Source organism: Rana temporaria, chromosome 5 (genome assembly GCF_905171775.1).
Source record: "Rana temporaria chromosome 5, aRanTem1.1, whole genome shotgun sequence".
In the NCBI taxonomy this organism is placed as follows: domain Eukaryota; kingdom Metazoa; phylum Chordata; class Amphibia; order Anura; family Ranidae; genus Rana; species Rana temporaria.
In genome coordinates, this window is record NC_053493.1 from 4,719,382 (window position 1) to 4,737,258 (window position 17,877).

General features: G+C 46.6%; 1 protein-coding gene across 1 annotated transcript in view; it reads right to left on the bottom strand.

Annotated features, from left to right (window-relative positions):
• The window catches only part of CALCRL (calcitonin receptor like receptor), an 83,721-nt gene that overhangs the window by 25,060 nt on the left and 40,784 nt on the right, over positions 1-17,877 (bottom strand). The window contains exons 4-7 of the mRNA XM_040352082.1: positions 17,224-17,334; positions 11,366-11,478; positions 9,171-9,262; positions 5,161-5,287 (exon numbers count right to left, since the gene is read on the bottom strand). Coding sequence (XP_040208016.1) covers positions 5,161-5,287; positions 9,171-9,262; positions 11,366-11,478; positions 17,224-17,334 — 443 coding nt within the window. The remainder of the gene's footprint in view (positions 1-5,160; positions 5,288-9,170; positions 9,263-11,365; positions 11,479-17,223; positions 17,335-17,877) is intronic.

Genomic DNA, 17,877 nt, shown 5'->3' on the forward strand with positions numbered 1-17,877 from the left:
ATCTCCATAGGCGACGCTTTAATTTTTTTTACAAGTTACTATTTTTGAGTTACAGAGGATGTCTAGTGCTAGAATTGTTGCTGGCGCTCTATCGCACGCGACGATACCTCACACGTGGGGTTTGAACGGCGTTTACATATGTAGGCGGGACTTGCATGCGGGGCGTTTAAAAAAATGTTTTTTTTTTTCATTTTATTTTTATTTAACTTTTTTTTAATATTTTTTTTTTGATCACTTTTATTCCTATTATAAGGAATGTAACCATCCCCAGTAATAGGAATCAGTGTGACAGGTCCTTATTATGGAGAGAGGCGGGGTCAATAAGACCTCCCCCTCCCCCCCACATCTCTCCTCCAGGCTGGAAAGCATGAAATCGGTGAAAAAAAATTCACCAATCACATGCCGACAGCCGGGATTGCGGCTTTGTTTACTTGCGGCTAACGTCGCGCCCGGGCCTTCGACGGTCATAGAGATGACTGGTGACCATCTGGATCTGATTGAAGATCCTTTCAGGCGCTTTACAGGCGCTTTTTTAACGCCAAAGCGCCTGAAAAACACCCCCGCGTGAAAGGGGTCTTAAACTTTTTTGCATTGCAGTGTACACTTCTCTAAGGCCCCCTTCACACCTGGGCGGCAGGTGCGGTGGCGGTATAGCGCCGATATACCGTCGGAATTGCGTCGGTATTCGGCCGCTAGCGGTGCGGTTTTAACCCCCGCTAGCGGCTGAAAAAGGTTTAATACCGCCGGCAATGCGCCTCTGCAGGTACAGCCGCGGTTTCCCATTGCTTTGAATAGGAAGGAGGGGTGGAGGGGCGGCAAACACACCGCTCCAAAGATGCGGCTAGCAGGACTTTTGGAGCGGAGGTCCTGCTAGTCAGGGCCGCCATCAGGAATTATAGGGCCCCTTACACAGCTTCAGGTATGGGCCCTCCTGGAGCAGAGAACCGAGGGGGGGGGGGCTGCCCCGCCTCAACAAATTGAGAAGCGGGGGGGTGCCGCCGATGATTGAGAAAGGGGGGTTGCCCTGGGCCCCTTCATTAAAAAAAGAAATAAAAAAAATATGTAAAAAAAAGGGGGGGGGGCGGTTTGCCATCCGGGGCCCCTGGGCCCTTTAATAAAAAGAAAAATAAAATATTTAATTTTTTATAAAGCTTCTATTAAAAAAAAGAGGGGGGGACCTCTGGGTTCTTTAATAAAATAAAAAAAAATCTACACATATAAAAAAATATGTATAAAAAAAAGGGGGGGGTTACCATCCGGGGGCCCTGGGCCCTTTAATAAAAAGAAAAAATATATATATATATACTTTTTTAAAAAAGCTTCTATTAAAAAAAAGAGGGGGGGGTGGGGACCTCTGGGTTCTTTAATAAAATAAAAAAAAATCTATACATATAAAAAAATATATATAAAAAAAAAGGGGGGTTACCATCCGGGGGCCCTGGGCCCTTTAATAAAAAGAAAAAAAATATATATATATATATTTTTTTAAAAAAGCTTCTATTAAAAAAAAGAGGGGGGGGGGGGTGGGGACCTCTAGGTTCTTTAATAAAAAAAAAATGTATACATATAAAAAAAAAAAGGGGGGGGGGTTGCCATCCGGGGTCCCTTAAAAAAAAAGGGGGGGTGCCATCCGGGCCCCTGGAGACCTCTGGGCCCCTTACAGGTGTACTGCCTGTACCCCCCCTGATGGCGGCCCTGCTGCTAGCGCACCGCTCCAGTGTGAGAGCCCTCGGGGGTTGTCACACTGGAGAAAGCACCCCGCTGTTTAGGGACGGTTTGCAGGCGCTATTTTTAGCGCAATCGCGCCTGTAAACCGCCCCCAGTGTGAAGGGGGGCCTTAAGCAAACCAATTTTTTTGCAAAGTTTATCTCCTAAAAATCCCGCCAGTGACAACGCTTCCTGCTGCAGGCCGACAACTTGAAACCACTTCCCAGCAATTAGCGCCGGACTTTAAAAATCAATGCAAAAAAAAAACGGAAACAAGACCACGAAGTCTGTATTTAGTAGATGTAGCGCTGGCGGCAATCTCAGCCTTGAGTCTGTGTGGATCAGGCTCTATCAGCTCTGCACATCTGGGCGTGTTTCCTCTCCCCTCCCCCCCCCCAACTCCTTTCACAATTGTTCCAGCCTGTCAGGTTGTATGGGGACCCGTCATCGTCGGGATCTTGATGCTGATTTGGCCATTCCGGGACATCAACACCCTGATTTTAAGCCATTTGTTTTTGTTTTTTTACTTTTAACCACTTAAGACCCGGACCTTTAGGCAGCTAGAGGACCGGGCCAGTTTTTGCGATTCGGCACTGCGTCGCATTAACTGACAATTGCGCGGTCGCGCGACGTGGCTCCCAAACAAAATTTGCGTCCTTTTTTCCCCACAAATAGAGATTTCTTTTGGTGGTATTTGATCACCTCTGCGGTTTTTATTTTTTTGCGCTATAAACAAAAATAGAGCGACAATTTAAAAAAAAATTCAATATTTTTTACTTTTTGCTATAATAAATATCCCCCAAAAATATTTAAAAAAAAAATGTTTTCCTCAGTTTAGGACGATACGTATTCTTCTACATATTTTTGGTAAAAAAAATCGTAATAAGCGTTTATCGATTGGTTTGCGCAAAATTTATAGCGTTTACAAAAGAGGGGATAGTTTTATTGCATTTTTATTAATTTTTTTTTTTTTTTACTACTAATGGCGGCGATCAGCGATTTTTTTCGTGACTGCGACATTATGGCGGACACTTCGGACAATTTTGACACATTTTTGGGACCATTGTCATTTTCACAGCAAAAAGTGCTATAAAAATGCATTGTTAGGGCTCTTTCACACGGAGCGGACCGTTTCTCGGTCCGCTCCGTGTGTCCGCCAAAGCTCAGCGGGGATCCCCGCTCAGCTGTCGGCGGATAGGGCGGTCCCCGCACACAGTGCAGGGACCGCCCTGTCTCTGCTCCGTTCTCCCCTATGGGGAACCTGATGCAGACGGACCGTCTGCATCAGTTCCGCTCCGCCGAACGGAAGAAAAATAGGGTTTCTTCCGTTCGGAAAAGCGGATCCCGACTGACGCGGACGCTAGCGGATGCTCCATCCGCTAACGGACGCGTCCCTATAGGGATTCATTACAAGTCCGTTAACGGACTTGTAATGAACGGACAGACGGAGCGGACGTCTGAAAGGGGCCTAACTGTGAAAATAACAATGGCAGTGAAGGGGTTAACCACTAGGGGCCGCTAAAGGGGTTAAGTGTGCCCTGATTTGTGCTTCTTACTGTAGGGGGGCGGGCTAGACGTGTGATCGCCGCCATTAGTAGTAAAAAAAAATATTAATAAAAATGCCATAAAACTATCCCCTATTTTGTAAACGCTATAACTTTTGCGCAAACCAATCAATAAACGCTTATTGTGATTTTTTTTACCAAAAATATGTAGAAGAATACGTATCGGTCTTTTTATATATTTTTGGGGATATTTATTATAGAAAAAAGTTAAAAATATTGCTTTTTTTTCAAAATGTTCGCTCTATTTTTGTTTATAGCGCAAAAAATTAAAATCGCAGAGGTGATCAAATAACACCAAAAGAAAGCTCTATTTGTGGGGAAAAAAGGACGCCAATTTTGTTTGGGAGCCACGTCGCACGACCGCGCAATTGTCAGTTAAAACGACGCAGTGCCGAATCGCAAAAAGGGGCCTGGTCCTTTAATCGGGTCTTAAGTGGTTAAAAGGAAAGTGTAAAAAACAAAACAAAAAAAAAACTTTTTTTTTTTTTTTTAGAAAAGCGCCCTCGTCCCTGCAAGCTTGCATGCAGAAGCGAACGAATAGGTACGTTGCGCCCACATTTGCAAACAGAATTCAAACCACACATGTGAGGTATCGCCGTGAACGTTAGAGCGAGAGCAATAATTCTATCCCAAGACCTCCTCTGTAACTCTAAAAAGGTTACCTGTAAAAAAAAAAGTTAAAGCGTTGCCTATGGAGATTTTTGAGTACCGAAGTTTGGCGCCATTCCACGAGTGTGCACTATTTTCAAGTGTGACGTGTGGGGTATCTATTTACTCGGCGTAACATCATCTTTCACATTATACAGAAAAGTTGGGCTACCTTAATTTTAATTCATGAAACAGTTTTTTTTCAGCAAAAAAGCGTTAGAAAATACCACGTGACATAAAAAGTTGCAATGACTACAGTTTTATTCCCTAGGGTCTCTGCTGAAAAAAAAAAAAAATACATAATATTTGGGGGTTCTGAGTAATTTTCTACCCCAAAAAATTATGGCCCAGATTCACGTAGATGGGCACAAAAATGTGCGGGCGTAACGTATCTCATTTACGTTACGCCGCCGCAAGTTTTTCAGGCAAGTGCTTTATTCACAAAGCACTTGCCTGTAAAGTTGCAGCAGCGTAGCGTAAATCACGCGGCGTAATTCAAATTCGCCGGGTAGGGGGCGTGTATCATTTAAATGAAGCTCGTCCCCGCGCCGAACGAACTGCGCATGCGCCGTCCGTCAAATATCCCAGTGTGCATTGCTCCAAATGACGTCGCAAGGACGTCATTGGTTTCAACGTGAATGTAAATGACGTCCAGCCCCATTCACGGACGACTTACGCAAACGACGTAAATTTATAAATTTTCGACGCGGGAACGACGGCCATACTTAACATTGGCTGCGCTTCATAGACCCAGGGGCAACTTTACGCCGGGAAAAGCCTAACGTAAACGTCGTAACTTAACTGCGTCGGCCGCGCGTACGTTCGTGAATTCGCGTATCTAGCTAATTTGCATACTCGACGGGGAAATCGACGGAAGCGCCACCTAGCGGGCAAAAAAAAAATTGCATTTAAGATCCGACAGTGTAAGAGACTTACACCTGTCGGATCTAATGGATATCTATGCGCAACTGATTCTAAAAATCAGTCGCATAGATACGACGGCGCTAGGCAGAGATACGACGGCGTATCTGGAGATGCGCCGTCGTATCTCTTTTGAGAATCTGGGTCTATGATTTTTACATGGAGGAGCGAAGTGCCAGAATTGGCCCGGATGGGAAGTGTTGTGTTTCGAAAACCCAAAACCCACTTTTTTTTCTTCTGTAATACACTCATCATGGAAGAAGACAAAGGAAAATAAAAATTTAAATTGTCATATAGATAAAAAAATCATTTCACCTACCGGGTTGGTGGCAACCAAAGCCTGGTTGTTGGCCACAGCCGTCAGCGAAATGATGGTGACAATGGAATTGCACACGAAGGACATGAAAAGATTTTTGTGGAGGGTGATTCTCTGGCAGCTTAAATTTCTGGAGAAAGAAGAGTAAATTGTAAATATTGTAAAGGTGGCATTGGATAGCAAAGAACATTGTGGCCCGGATTCACAAAGCACTTACGCCGACGTATCTTGAGATACGCCGCGTAAGTGTAACTATGCAAAACACAAAACTAGATACGCCTGAAAATAGGCTTCCTACGACCGACGTAACTTGCCTACGCCGTCGTATCGTGGGCGCATATTTACGCCGGGCGCATTTGCCGCTCCCATAGATTTTCTATGCACATATACAAATGAGGGAGATACGCCGATTCACAAACGTAGTTGCGCCCGGCGCATCATATACGCGGTTTGCGTAAGTCGTAAGTTATTCCCCATATAGGAGGCGCAACTCATGCAAAGGTATGGACCAGGGAACACAAGCCGTCGTATCTTTTGTCGTTTACGTTGTACGTGAATAGGGCTGGGCGTAGGTTACGTTCACGTCGTAGGCAGTGATTCGACGTATCTTAGGCAGTTGTCTCGACGTGATTCTGAGCATGCGCACTGGGATGCGGCCACGGGATGGCGCATGCGCCGTTCGTTTTAAGTACTTCTATGACGCTTGGCCCATCATAGGCATGGGGTCACGCCTCATTAGCATGGCTCACGCCCACTTCCACCTACGCTGGCTTACACCGAGGAAACCCAGCGTATCTTTAACAGCGAGTGGGAGCAAGTGCTTTGTGAATCCATTGCTTGCCTCTGTGCGCTGCGCCGGTGTAGCGTAAAAGAGATACGCTATGGCGGCATAAATATGCGCCGATGTATGTGAATCCAGGCCTGTGAGAGGAGAGGGCAAAAAAAAGTTCTCATTTTTTTGACCGAAGGTTAACTGACCGATGGGGCCCACACACAATCGGTTTGGACCGATGAAAAGGTCCTTCAGTCCGTTTTCATCTGTTTTGACCGATCGTGTGTACGCGGCCTCAGTGTGAGAATAGCGAATATTTATTCACTATTCTCACACAACTGGGTGGGCTCTGCGCCCCAAGCCCACACTTTTTTAAGCCTATTAGAGGCTATGGCTTTAATCACGTGCTTTAAAAAATAAAACACCCCCCCTCTATTGGAATCCATGTGTCCGGCAAACAGCATGTAGATTAGGGGGCTGGAAGCATAGATAGGGGGGCGGCGCCCATGCGCCCCTAATGAATGACCCGCCCACTGAAGGGGGCCTTTCTCCATTGAACTCCTAAAGCAAGAGAACTCTTCATTGACCACTAATGTAAGGGGGCCCCTCTCCCAATGATCACCAATGTAAGGGAGTCCTTTTTCCACTGACCTGCAATGTAAGGTTGCCCTCCTCCACTGACCCTCTAAGGGTGCTCTTCATTGACCACCAATGTAAGGGGACCATCTCCCAATGATCACCAATGTAAGGGGGTTCTTCCCCTACTGACCACCAATCTAGGGGGTCTAGGGGGGTCCTTCTCCACTGATCCATAAAGTAAGGTAGCTCTTCACTGACTACCAATGTAAGGGGGCACTTTTCCACTGACCCCTAAAATAATGTAGCTCTTTATTAACCACCAATATAAAGGGAACCCTCTCCAATCATCACCAATGTAAGGGACCCCCCCCCCCCAATCTAAAAGGTCCTGTCACTGACCCCCAAAGTAAGGGAGCTTTTTACTGATTATTAATGTAAGGGGGCCTTTCTCCAAATGTCACCAATGTAAGGAGTCTTTCTCCCATTGACCACCAATCTAAGGAGGCCTTCCTCCACTGACCCCTAAGGTACGGTAGCTCATCATTGACCACCAATGTAAGGGGGCCCTTCTCCCAATGATCACCAATGTACGGAGTTCTTCTCTAACTGACCATCAATCACTGACCCCCAAAACAAGGTAGTTCTTCATTCACCAATGTAAGAGGATCCTTCTCCCACTGATCCCAATGTAAGTGACTTCTTCTCCCACTGACCACCGATCTAAATGATCCTTCCCCACTGACCCCTAAAGCAAGGGAGCTGTTCATTGACCACCAATGTAGGGAGAGCCCTCTCCCAATGACCACCAATATAAGGGGGGCCTCTCCCAATGACCACCAATGTAAGGGGGGCCCTCTCCCAATGACCACCAATGTAAGGGGGGACCTCTCCCAATGATCACCATTGTAAGGGGGTCCTCTCCCAACGATCACCAATATAAGGAGGGCCCTCTCCCATTGATCACCAATATAAAGGGGGCCCTCTCCCAATGACCACCAATGTAAGGGGGGCCCTCTCCCAATGATCACCAATGTAAGGGGGCCCTCTCCTAATGATCACCAATGTAAGGGGACCCTCTCCTAATGATCACCAATGTAAGGGGACCCTCTCCTAATGATCACCAATGTAAGGGGACCCTCTCCTAATGATCACCAATGTAAGGGGACCCTCTCCCATTGATCACCAATATAAGGGGGGCCCTCTCCCAATGATCACCATTGTAAGGGGGTCCTCTCCCAACAATCACCAATATAAGGAGGGCCCTCTCCCATTGATCACCAATATAAAGGGGGCCCTCTCACAATGACCACCAATGTAAAGGGGGCCCCCTCCCAATGATCACTAATGTAAGGGGGCCCTCTCCTAATGATCACCACTGTAAGGGGACCCTCTCCTAATGATCACCAATGTAAGGGGACCCTTTCCTAATGATCACCAATATAAGGGGGGCCCTCTCCCATTGATCACCAATATAAGGGGGGCCCTCTCCCAATGATTACCAATGTAAGGGGGGCCCTCTCCCAATGATCACCAATGTAAGGGGACCCTCTCCTAATGATCACCAATGTAAGGGGACCCTTTCCTAATGATCACCAATATAAGGGGGGCCCTCTCCCATTGATCACCAATATAAGGGGGGCCCTCTCCCAATGATTACCAATGTAAGGGGGGCCCTCTCCCAATGATCACCAATGTAAGGGGACCCTCTCCCAATGATCACCAATGTAAGGGCGGCCCTCTCCCAATGATCACCAATGTAAGGGGACCCTCTCCCAATGATCACCAATGTAAGGGCGGCCCTCTCCCATTGATCATCAATGATCATCCTTTACAAAAAAAAGAAGAAATAAGGAAAAATATATATTAAAAAAAAGGGGTGTAGCCACCCGGGCCCTGGGGACCTCTGGGCCCTTTAATAAAAAAAATAAAAAAATAAAAAAAATATTTATATTTAAAAAAAGAAATTACAAAAAAGGGGGGTTGCCATTCGGGACCTCTGGGCCCTTTAATAAAAATAAAAAAAAGAAACCTCTGGGCCCTTTAATAAAAAAATATATATATAAAAAAAATAAACATTTATTAAAAAAAAAAGGGAGGGGGGGTTGCCACCCTTTAATAAATAATAAATAAAATAAATATATAAACAAAAATAAAAAAATAAACATTTATTAAAAAAAAAAAGGGGGGGGTTGCCACATGGGGCCCTGGGGACCTCCTGAGTCCTTTAATAATAATAATAATAATAATAAATATATATATATATATATATATATATATATATATAGATATATTTAGAAATAAAAAGAATAAAAAAGAAATAAAATATAAAAAATATATATATATAAAAAAGTGGGGTTGTCATCCGGGGCCCTGGGGATCTCCGGGCCCCTGGGGACCTCCGGACCTCTTAAAAAAAAAAAAAAAAAAATTGGCTATTTAATAAAAAATAAAATAAAAATATATTAAAAAATATTTTTTTTTTATAAAAAAAAGGGGGGGGGGGGTTGTCATCCGGGGCCCTGGGGGGAGGGGGAGGGGGGCTGCTATATAAAGCCACAAGTTCACTTTAAAACTAACACAGGTTTTATTTTTTGTAGTGTTGCTGCAAATATATTATGATCTTAATAAAGGAAAACCAAAAAATAAATAAAAGATGACTTACTTGAAATAATAAAAGATTACCAGTGATATTAATAACGAGGCGATCGATAATCCTTGTCCAATGATAGTCAGATAATACAAATTAAGAGCCGTCTGTAAAGTAATAGAGAGAAAATTCATCCAATCATTCAAGAACCCAAAGACCAAAGCCGATACATGTGACAGTTTTCAGTCAATCCTTTAAGAATCTTCAATATTCCTGCAAAATCATTTCCAGAAACCAAGCAATCTATCACCCTAGTACGGGTTTGATCAACGGCTGGAATTTGGTCAACCGTGGAGTCAAAATTAGACGATAATAAATCAAAGGTTTTAATATACTTTTTGGAAAATATTGAATTGGAATAGAACTGAAACAGGAAAACAACTACAGCAAAATGAATTGGGAGATGGGAAGACATCTGATGTGATGGAGGATCTCTGATGTGATGGGGGATCTCTGATGTGATGACGGAACCTCTGATGTGATTGAGGATCTCTGATGTGATGAGGGGACCTCTGATGTGATGGGGGACCTCTGATGTGATGGGGGATCTCTGATGTGATGGGGGATCTCTGATGTGATAGGAGGACCTCTGATGTGATGGGAGGATCTCTGATGTGATGGAGGACCTCTGATGTGATGGGAGGACCTCTGATGTGATGGAGGACCTCTGATGTGATGGGAGGACCTCTGATGTGATGGGGGATCTCTGATGTGATGGGGGGATCTCTGATGTGATGGAGGACCTCTGATGTGATGGGGGGGGGGCTCTGATGTGATGGGGGATCTCTGATATGATGGGAGGACCTCTTATGTGATGGGGGATCTCTGATGTGATGGGGGGATCTCTGATGTGATGGAGGACCTCTGATGTGATGGGGGGGGGGGCTCTGATGTGATTGGGGATCTCTGATATGATGGGGGGATCTCTGATGTGATGGGGGACCTCTGATGTGATGGGGGATCTCTGATGTGATGGGGGATCTCTGATGTGATGGGGGATCTCTGATGTGATGGGGGATCTCTGATGTGATGGAAGATCTCTGATGTGATGAGGGGACCTCTGATGTGATGAGGGGACCTCTGATGTGATGGGGATCTCTGATGTGATGGAAGATCTCTGATGTGATGGGGGACCTCTGATGTGATGGGGGATCTCTGATGTGATGGAGGATCTCTGATGTGATGAGGGGATCTCTGATGTGATGGAGGATCTCTGATGTGATGGGGGATCTCTGATGTGATGAGAGGACCTCTGATGTGATGGGGGATCTCTGATGTGATGGAGGATCTCTGATGTGATGAGGGGATCTCTGATGTGATGGGGGATCTCTGATGTGATGGAGGATCTCTGATGTAATGGGGGACCTCTGATGTGATGGGAGGATCTCTGATGTGATGGGGGGACCTCTGATGTGATGGGAGGATCTCTGATGTGATGGGAGGATCTCTGATGTGATGGGGGATCTCTGATGTGATGGGGGATCTCTGATGTGATGGAGGATCTTTGATGTGATGGAGGATCTCTGATGTGATGGAAAATCTCTGATGTGATGGGGGACCTCTGATGTGATGGGGGACCTCTGATGTGATGGGGGACCTCTGATGTGATGGGGGATCTCTGATGTGATGGAGGATCTCTGATGTGATGGAGGACCTCTGATGTGATGGAGGATCTCTGATGTGATGAGGGGACCTCTGATGTGATGAGGGACCTCTGATGTGATGGGGGACCTCCAATGAGATGGGGGGACCTCTGATGAGATGGGAGGACTTCTGGTGAGATGGAAGGACCTCTGGTGAGATGGAAGGACCTCTGGTGAGATGGGGACCTCTGATGAGATGGGGGGACTTCTGATGTGATGGGGGACCTCTGATTTGATGGGAGGACTTCTGATGTGATGGGTGACCTCATATAAAAAAAGGGGTCCTCTGATGTGAATGGGTGACCTCTGATGTAAAGAGGAGGTCTCTAATGTTATGGGGGATTTCTAATATAAAGGGGGGACCTCTGATTAGCCGGGGGGATCTCTGATGTGAAGTTCACGTCATCTAGGTGGTTGTGTTCATCATCCCAGGCTCAGGTCTCCCATTGCTTAGACTTGGGGGGCCTCGGGACATGAAGTACTTTTAAAAAGGGATCCACCATTTCTAAAAGATTGAGAAGCGCTGAGTTCTGCTAAAGAAATGCTGAGGGCTTAGTACAACGTTACCTTGACTTTGACATGGGTGTGTTTGTTACATCGGGTGTAGTTGCTCCACGTCCTGTTACTCTCGGGGTGCCGGAACCAGAAGCCCTTGTCATCGCATTCCTTGGTGACTTTCTCTTGGAGAAATAAATGGTACATCAATGTCACAAGACACAGATCACGATATTCATTAATAGGAGTGTTTCACAAATGTCTGCCTTCAGAGGAAAGTTCAAAGAAGAAAAGACGGAGCTGCTGTAAGCGCCCCCCCTACACTGATACAACCCCCAAAGGAGAGTGTATGGGGGGGCCATCTGTTTGTATGCAATGTATTGTCTAGAGAGGGCGACGGTGTCAGGACCCAGACCTAAACCTCCCTCTAAAAGCCACCTGAGATACTGGATAGCACCCTGGACAACTTCTTGCACAATCTTGCCTTGAACCTTGTTTCTTGTCAACCTCTTTGGTCCTCCCATGAATTTCCAATTGAAGCCATTAATTTGCACTTCCTGTTAGGCAGATTATTGTGCTCTCTCAAGCTAACATCTTGCTCTTAACCACTTAACCCCCGGACCATATTGCTGCCCAACGACCAGAGCACTTTTTGCGATTCGGGACTGCGTCACTTTAACTGACAATTGCGCGGTCGTGCGACGTGGCTCCCAAACAAAATTGGTGTCCTTTTTTTCCCACAAATAGAGCTTTCTTTTGGTGGTATTTGATCACCTCTGCTGTTTTTATTTTTTGCGCTTTAAACAAAAATAGAGCGACAATTTTGAAAAAAAATAATATTTTTTACTTTTTGCTATAATAAATATCCCCCAAAAATATATAAAAAAAACATTTTTTTTTCCTCAGTTTAGGCCGATACGTATTCTTCTACGTATTTTTCGTAAAAAAATCGCAATAAGCGTTTATTGATTGGTTTGCACAAAAGTTATAGCGTTTACAAAATAGGGGGTATTTTTATGGCATTTTTATTAATATATTTTTTTTACTAGTAATGGCGGTGATCAGCGATTTTTTTTCAATACTGCGACATTATGGCGGACACTTCGGACACTTTTGACACATTTTTGGGACCATTGGCATTTTTATAGCGATCAGTGCTATAAAAATGCATTGGATTACTATAAAAATGCCACTGGCAGTGAAGGGGTTAACACTAGGGGGCAGGGAAGGGGTTAAGTATGCCTGGGTGTGTTCTTACTGTGGGGGGGGTGGCCTCACTAGGGGAAATCACTGATCCTCTGTTCATACATTGTATGAACAGAAGATCAGCATTTCCCCCGCTGACAGGACCGAGAGCTGTGTGTTTACACACACAGCTCCCGGTCCCTGCTCTGTAACGAGCAATCGCGGGTGCCCGGCGGCGATCGCGCCCGCCGGGCACACGCACGGGAGTCGGGAGCGAGCGGGGGGTGCGCACGCGCCCCTAGTGGCCGCTCTAAGAGCCGACGTTATTATACTATGGGCTCTCGCCCAGGAGAGCCGACCTGGCGCTGTAGAATGACGGCGGCTGGTCGGCTAGTAGTTAAAACAGGAAGAAGTTCTGGACAGCCGCACTCCAAAAAAGTTTTTGCCTTTTATTGAAAAAATTAAATCAAAAATACATGCCACAGCAGAATGGACAGAAGAGCTGACCCGTTTCACACTAACAAACAGTTAGAACTTCTTCCTGTTTTAAGAGCAAGATATTAGCTTGAGAGAGCACAATAATCTGCCTAACAGGAAGTGCAAATTCATGGCTTAAATTGGAAATTCATGGGAGGACCAAAGAGTTCAAGGTTGACAAGAGACAAGGTTCAAGGCAAGATTGTCCAAGAAGTTGTGACGCCGTGATCGATCGTGTGATCCCTTTTATAGGGATACACAATCGATGACGTCACACCTACAGCCACACCCCCCTACAGTTAGAAACACAGATGAGGTCACACTTAACTCCTTCAGCGCCCCCTTGTGGTTAACTCCCAAACTCTCCTCGATACGCCGACTGCAGCCTAAGATATGCCTGGCATAAGGCTCTTATGCCATCGTATCGTAGACTGCATTCTTACGCTGGCTGATAGGTGGCGTTCCTGTAGTGGTCAGCGTATAGTATGCAAATTGCATACTAACGCCGATTCACAACCCTACGCGAGCCCTGCGTACGCAGTTTACGTCGTTTCCGTTCGTCGGGTTCCGCGTAAGGCTGCTCCTGCTATTAGCAGGGGCAGCCAATGCTACGTATACCCGTCGTTCCCGCATCGCGAATTTAAAATTTAACGTCGTTTGCGTAAGTGAATCGTGAATGGCGATGGACGCCATTTATGTTCACTTCGAAGCAAATGACGTCCTTGCGACGTCATTTGCCGCAATGCACGTTGGGAAAGTTTCGGAACGTGCCTAATTTAAATGATCCACGCCCCCTACAGGATCATTTAAATTACGCGCCCTTACGCCAGGCAGTTTTAAGGAGCGCCCGCGCAAATTACGTAGCTACTGCTTCATGAATGAAGCGTAGCGCAGATAATTTGCGTAGGCGCAGGGTAAAAACGGTACGGTGCGCCTCCGTAAGAAGTGCGCAGCGGTACCTGAATCTACCCCAATGCATTTCAAATGCATTTTTTGCTGTGAAAATGACAATGGTCCCAAAAATGTGTCAAAATTGTCTGAAGTGTCCGCCATAATGTCGTAGTCATGAAAAAATTTGCCGCCATTAGTAGTAAAAAAAATTTATAAAAATGCAATAAAACTATCCCCTATTTTGTAAACGCTATAAATTTTGCGCAAACCAACCGATAAACGCTTATTGCAATTTTTTTTTACCAAAAATAGGTAGAAGAATACGAATCGGCCTAAACTGAGGAAAAAAAATATTTTTTTATATATTTTTGGGGGATATTATAGCAAAAAGTAAAAAATATTGATTTTTTTTCAAAATTGTCGCTCTATTTTTGTTTATAGCGCAAAAAATAAAAACCGCAGAGGTGATCAAATACCACCAAAAAAAAGCTCTATTTGTGGGGAAAAAAGGACGCCAATTTTGTTTGGGAGCCACGTCGCACGACCGCGCAATTGTCAGTTAAGGCGACGCAGTGCCGAATCGCAAAAACTGTCCGAGTCCTTTAGCTGCCTAAAGGTCCGGGTCTTAAGTGGTTAAAGGACTTTGTGCTTCTTTTCTTTGGCCTGTAATTCCTGTGTATTGTTGTTGTTGGGTTTATCACTTCGCTGGGTGTTTCATGTTCTCACGTTGTACGCAACATTGCTTTCCTCTCACCACGTCCCGGTGGTTGATTGCTGAGGGATTTGTGGTCACTTTCAGTTCCTCATATAAGTAGAGCGTGCCAAGCGGTGACCCACCCGTGGAGTGTGGGAGGAAAACCGCGGGCAGTGGTTTTGTTGTCTCTCACATAGGCGCATCTTTTCTATAAACTCCTTACACGGTTCAGCGACTTGGAGTCTCACAAGTCAGATCCAAAGCTACTTGTATATTGCAAGACATTTCTTGTCTATTAAGTTAAAATGTATTTCAAAATGTTGCTTGTCTTGTAATATAAGTTACTTGCAATCCAAGGTTTTACTGTATTACCAAAAGTATTGGGACGATCCTCGCCCATGGTGGGTCGATTGATCCACATCCTGCACTGGTACTGCCTGCTGGGTAACCACACTGATGGGTAAGGACAGCTGGATCTAGAGGGTGGTGTGCCCCCCCATTGATACGGTACCAGAATTGGTAGGTCCCCCACCCCCCCATTCTCCTACTGTACTCAGTGTCACATAGGACATAAAGCAGAGCTGCTCCTACCCAATCTGCACACAGCTGAGATTGGATTCTTGCGCAGATAAAGCCTCGATCTGCACTGCGTGTAGCTGGCTGTTGCAGTTCTGACCTGTGAAATCCTCATATTGGAAAGACAGTAGAGCTGCAACAGCCGGCTACACATGGCTGTGCAGATTGAGGCTGTGTCTGTAAAATAATTTAACCTCAGCTGTGTGCAGTATGGGAAGGAGCATCTCTGCTAATGGCCCCACCAGAAGAGACCTTATCCTTTGCCCTACTGACCTCTGTCCTTTACCCTGCTGACCCCATCCCCTGCCTCAATAACTCCATGCTCTGCTCTACTGACCCTGTCCTCTGCCTCACTGACCCCATTATGTGCCCTGCTGACCCTATCCCCTGCCCTAATAACTCCATGCTCTGCTCTACTAACCCTGTCCTCTGCCCCACTGACCCCATTCTGTGCCTTGCTGACCCTATCCCCTGTCCAATGTCCTGCTGACACCATCCTATGTCCCACTGACCCCATGCTCTGCCCCACTGACTCCATGCTCTGCCCTACTGACCCCATCCTATGTCCCACTGACCCCCATGCTATGTCCTGCTGACCCTGTCCTCTGCCCTGCTGACCCCATTCTGTGCCCTACAGACCCCATTGTCTGCCCCACTGATCCCATGCTCTGCCCTACTGACCCCATCCTATGTCCCGCTGACCCCATGCCCTGCCCCACTGACTCCATGCTCTGCCCTACTGACCCCATCCTATGTCCTGTTGACCCCATCCTATGTCCTGCTGACCGCATTCCCTGCCCCACTGACTCGATGATCTGCCCTACTGACCCTGTCCTCTGCACCACTGACCCCATTCTGTGCCCTGCTGACCCTATCCCCTGCCCTACTGACCCTGTCCTATGTCTTGCTGACACCATCCTATGTCCCACTGACCCCATCCTCTGCCCCACTGACACCATGCTCTGCCCTACTGACCCCATCCTATGTCCCACTGACCCCATGCTATGTGCCGCTGACCCCATCCCCTGCCCCGCTGACTCCATGCTCTTCCCTACTGACCCGGTACTCTGCCCCGCTGACCCCATTCTGTGCCTTGCTGACCCTATCCCCTGCTCTACTGACCCTGTCCTATGTCCCGCTGACCCCATCCTCTGCCCCACTGACCCCATTCTATGTCCTGCTGACCCCATCTTATGTCCCATTGACTCCATTCTATGTCCTGCTGACCCCATCCTATGTCCCGCTGACTCCATGCTCTGCCCTACTGACCCCATCCCTTGCCTTACTGACTCCATGCTCTGCCCTACTGACCCTGTCTCTCTGCCTGCTGACCCCATTTTGTGTCCTGCTAACCCCATCCCCTTCCTAACTGATTCCATGCTTTGCCCTACTGACTCCACCCTACTGACTTCCTGCTCTGCCCTACTGACCCCATCTTATGTCCCGCTGACCCCATTCTATGTCCCGCTGACCCCATTCTATGTCCTGCTGACCCCATCTTATGTCCCATTGACTCCATTCTATGTCCTGCTGACCCCATCCTATGTCCCGCTGACTCGATGCTCTGCCCTACTGACCCCATCCCCTGCCTTACTGACTCCATGCTCTGCCCTACTGACCCTGTCTCTCTGCCTGCTGACCCCATTTTGTATCCTGCTAACCCCATCCCCTTCCTAACTGATTCCATGCTTTGCCCTACTGACTCCATCCTATGTTCCGCTGACCCCATCTCCTGCCCCACTGACTCCATGCTCTGCCCAGTGTGGAAAGTAGCAGCTCTGCTGAGAGCCCCACCAAAAGTGACCCCATCCCTGCCCTATGTCCCGCTGATCCCATCCTCTGCCCCATTGACCACACATGTGGCACTTGGACGAATCATGTCTCAGGGTCTGATGAGGAAGCCGCAGCTGTTCACTGTGAACGGCTGCAGTTTCCTCATCAGACCCTGAACGGTATACCGCGGCTGGGGTGGGACAAATGTAGATGGGTAGGGGGGGATCCCGATTTTAGTCTTGCCTAGAGCAGCACAAAACCAAAATACACCGCTGGTTATAGCTTCTATTTAGAGAATATAATTATTATTGCTGATTTCAATGTTGGCACTTACCAGTGGGGTCAAAGTCCTGGAAGTAATCGGGACAGCGCTGCTCGGAAATCTCTCCCATAGACGTATCGCCCCAACATAACCAGCCGTCCCACGTCCTGTTACAATACCGACCTATGGCAGATATACAACAATTATTATTATTATTATTATTATTATTATTATTATTATATACAGTTTGCACAGAGCTTTACAATAGAAAGATCGACAGGACAGTTACATTACAGTTCAAGACAAGAGGGGTAGGAGGGCCCTGCTCATGAGAGCTTACAATCTAAAAGGGAGGGGCAAGTGATACAAAAGGAAATGACTGTGGGGGATGAACTGATAGAGCAAGTAAAAGTGTAAGACAGAGTAAGAAATAGTTGGACAGATGGAGGTAGGGAGTTCCAGAGGAAAGGACAGGCTCTGGGGAAGTCCTGCATGCAAGCATGGGAGGAAAACGATGAGGAAGCAGGAGGTCTTGGGACAGAAACTGGGGTGAGGAATTCCAGAAGAAGGGAAAGGCTCTAGAGAAGACCTGGAGGTAAGCATGGGATAAGGAGGTCAGGAGCTATACAGCAGGAGGTCTTGGGACAGAAATTTGGGTAAGGAGTTCCAGAGGCTGGGAGGGGCTCCGGAATAGTCCTGGAGAAGAGCATGTGAGAAGGTGATGAG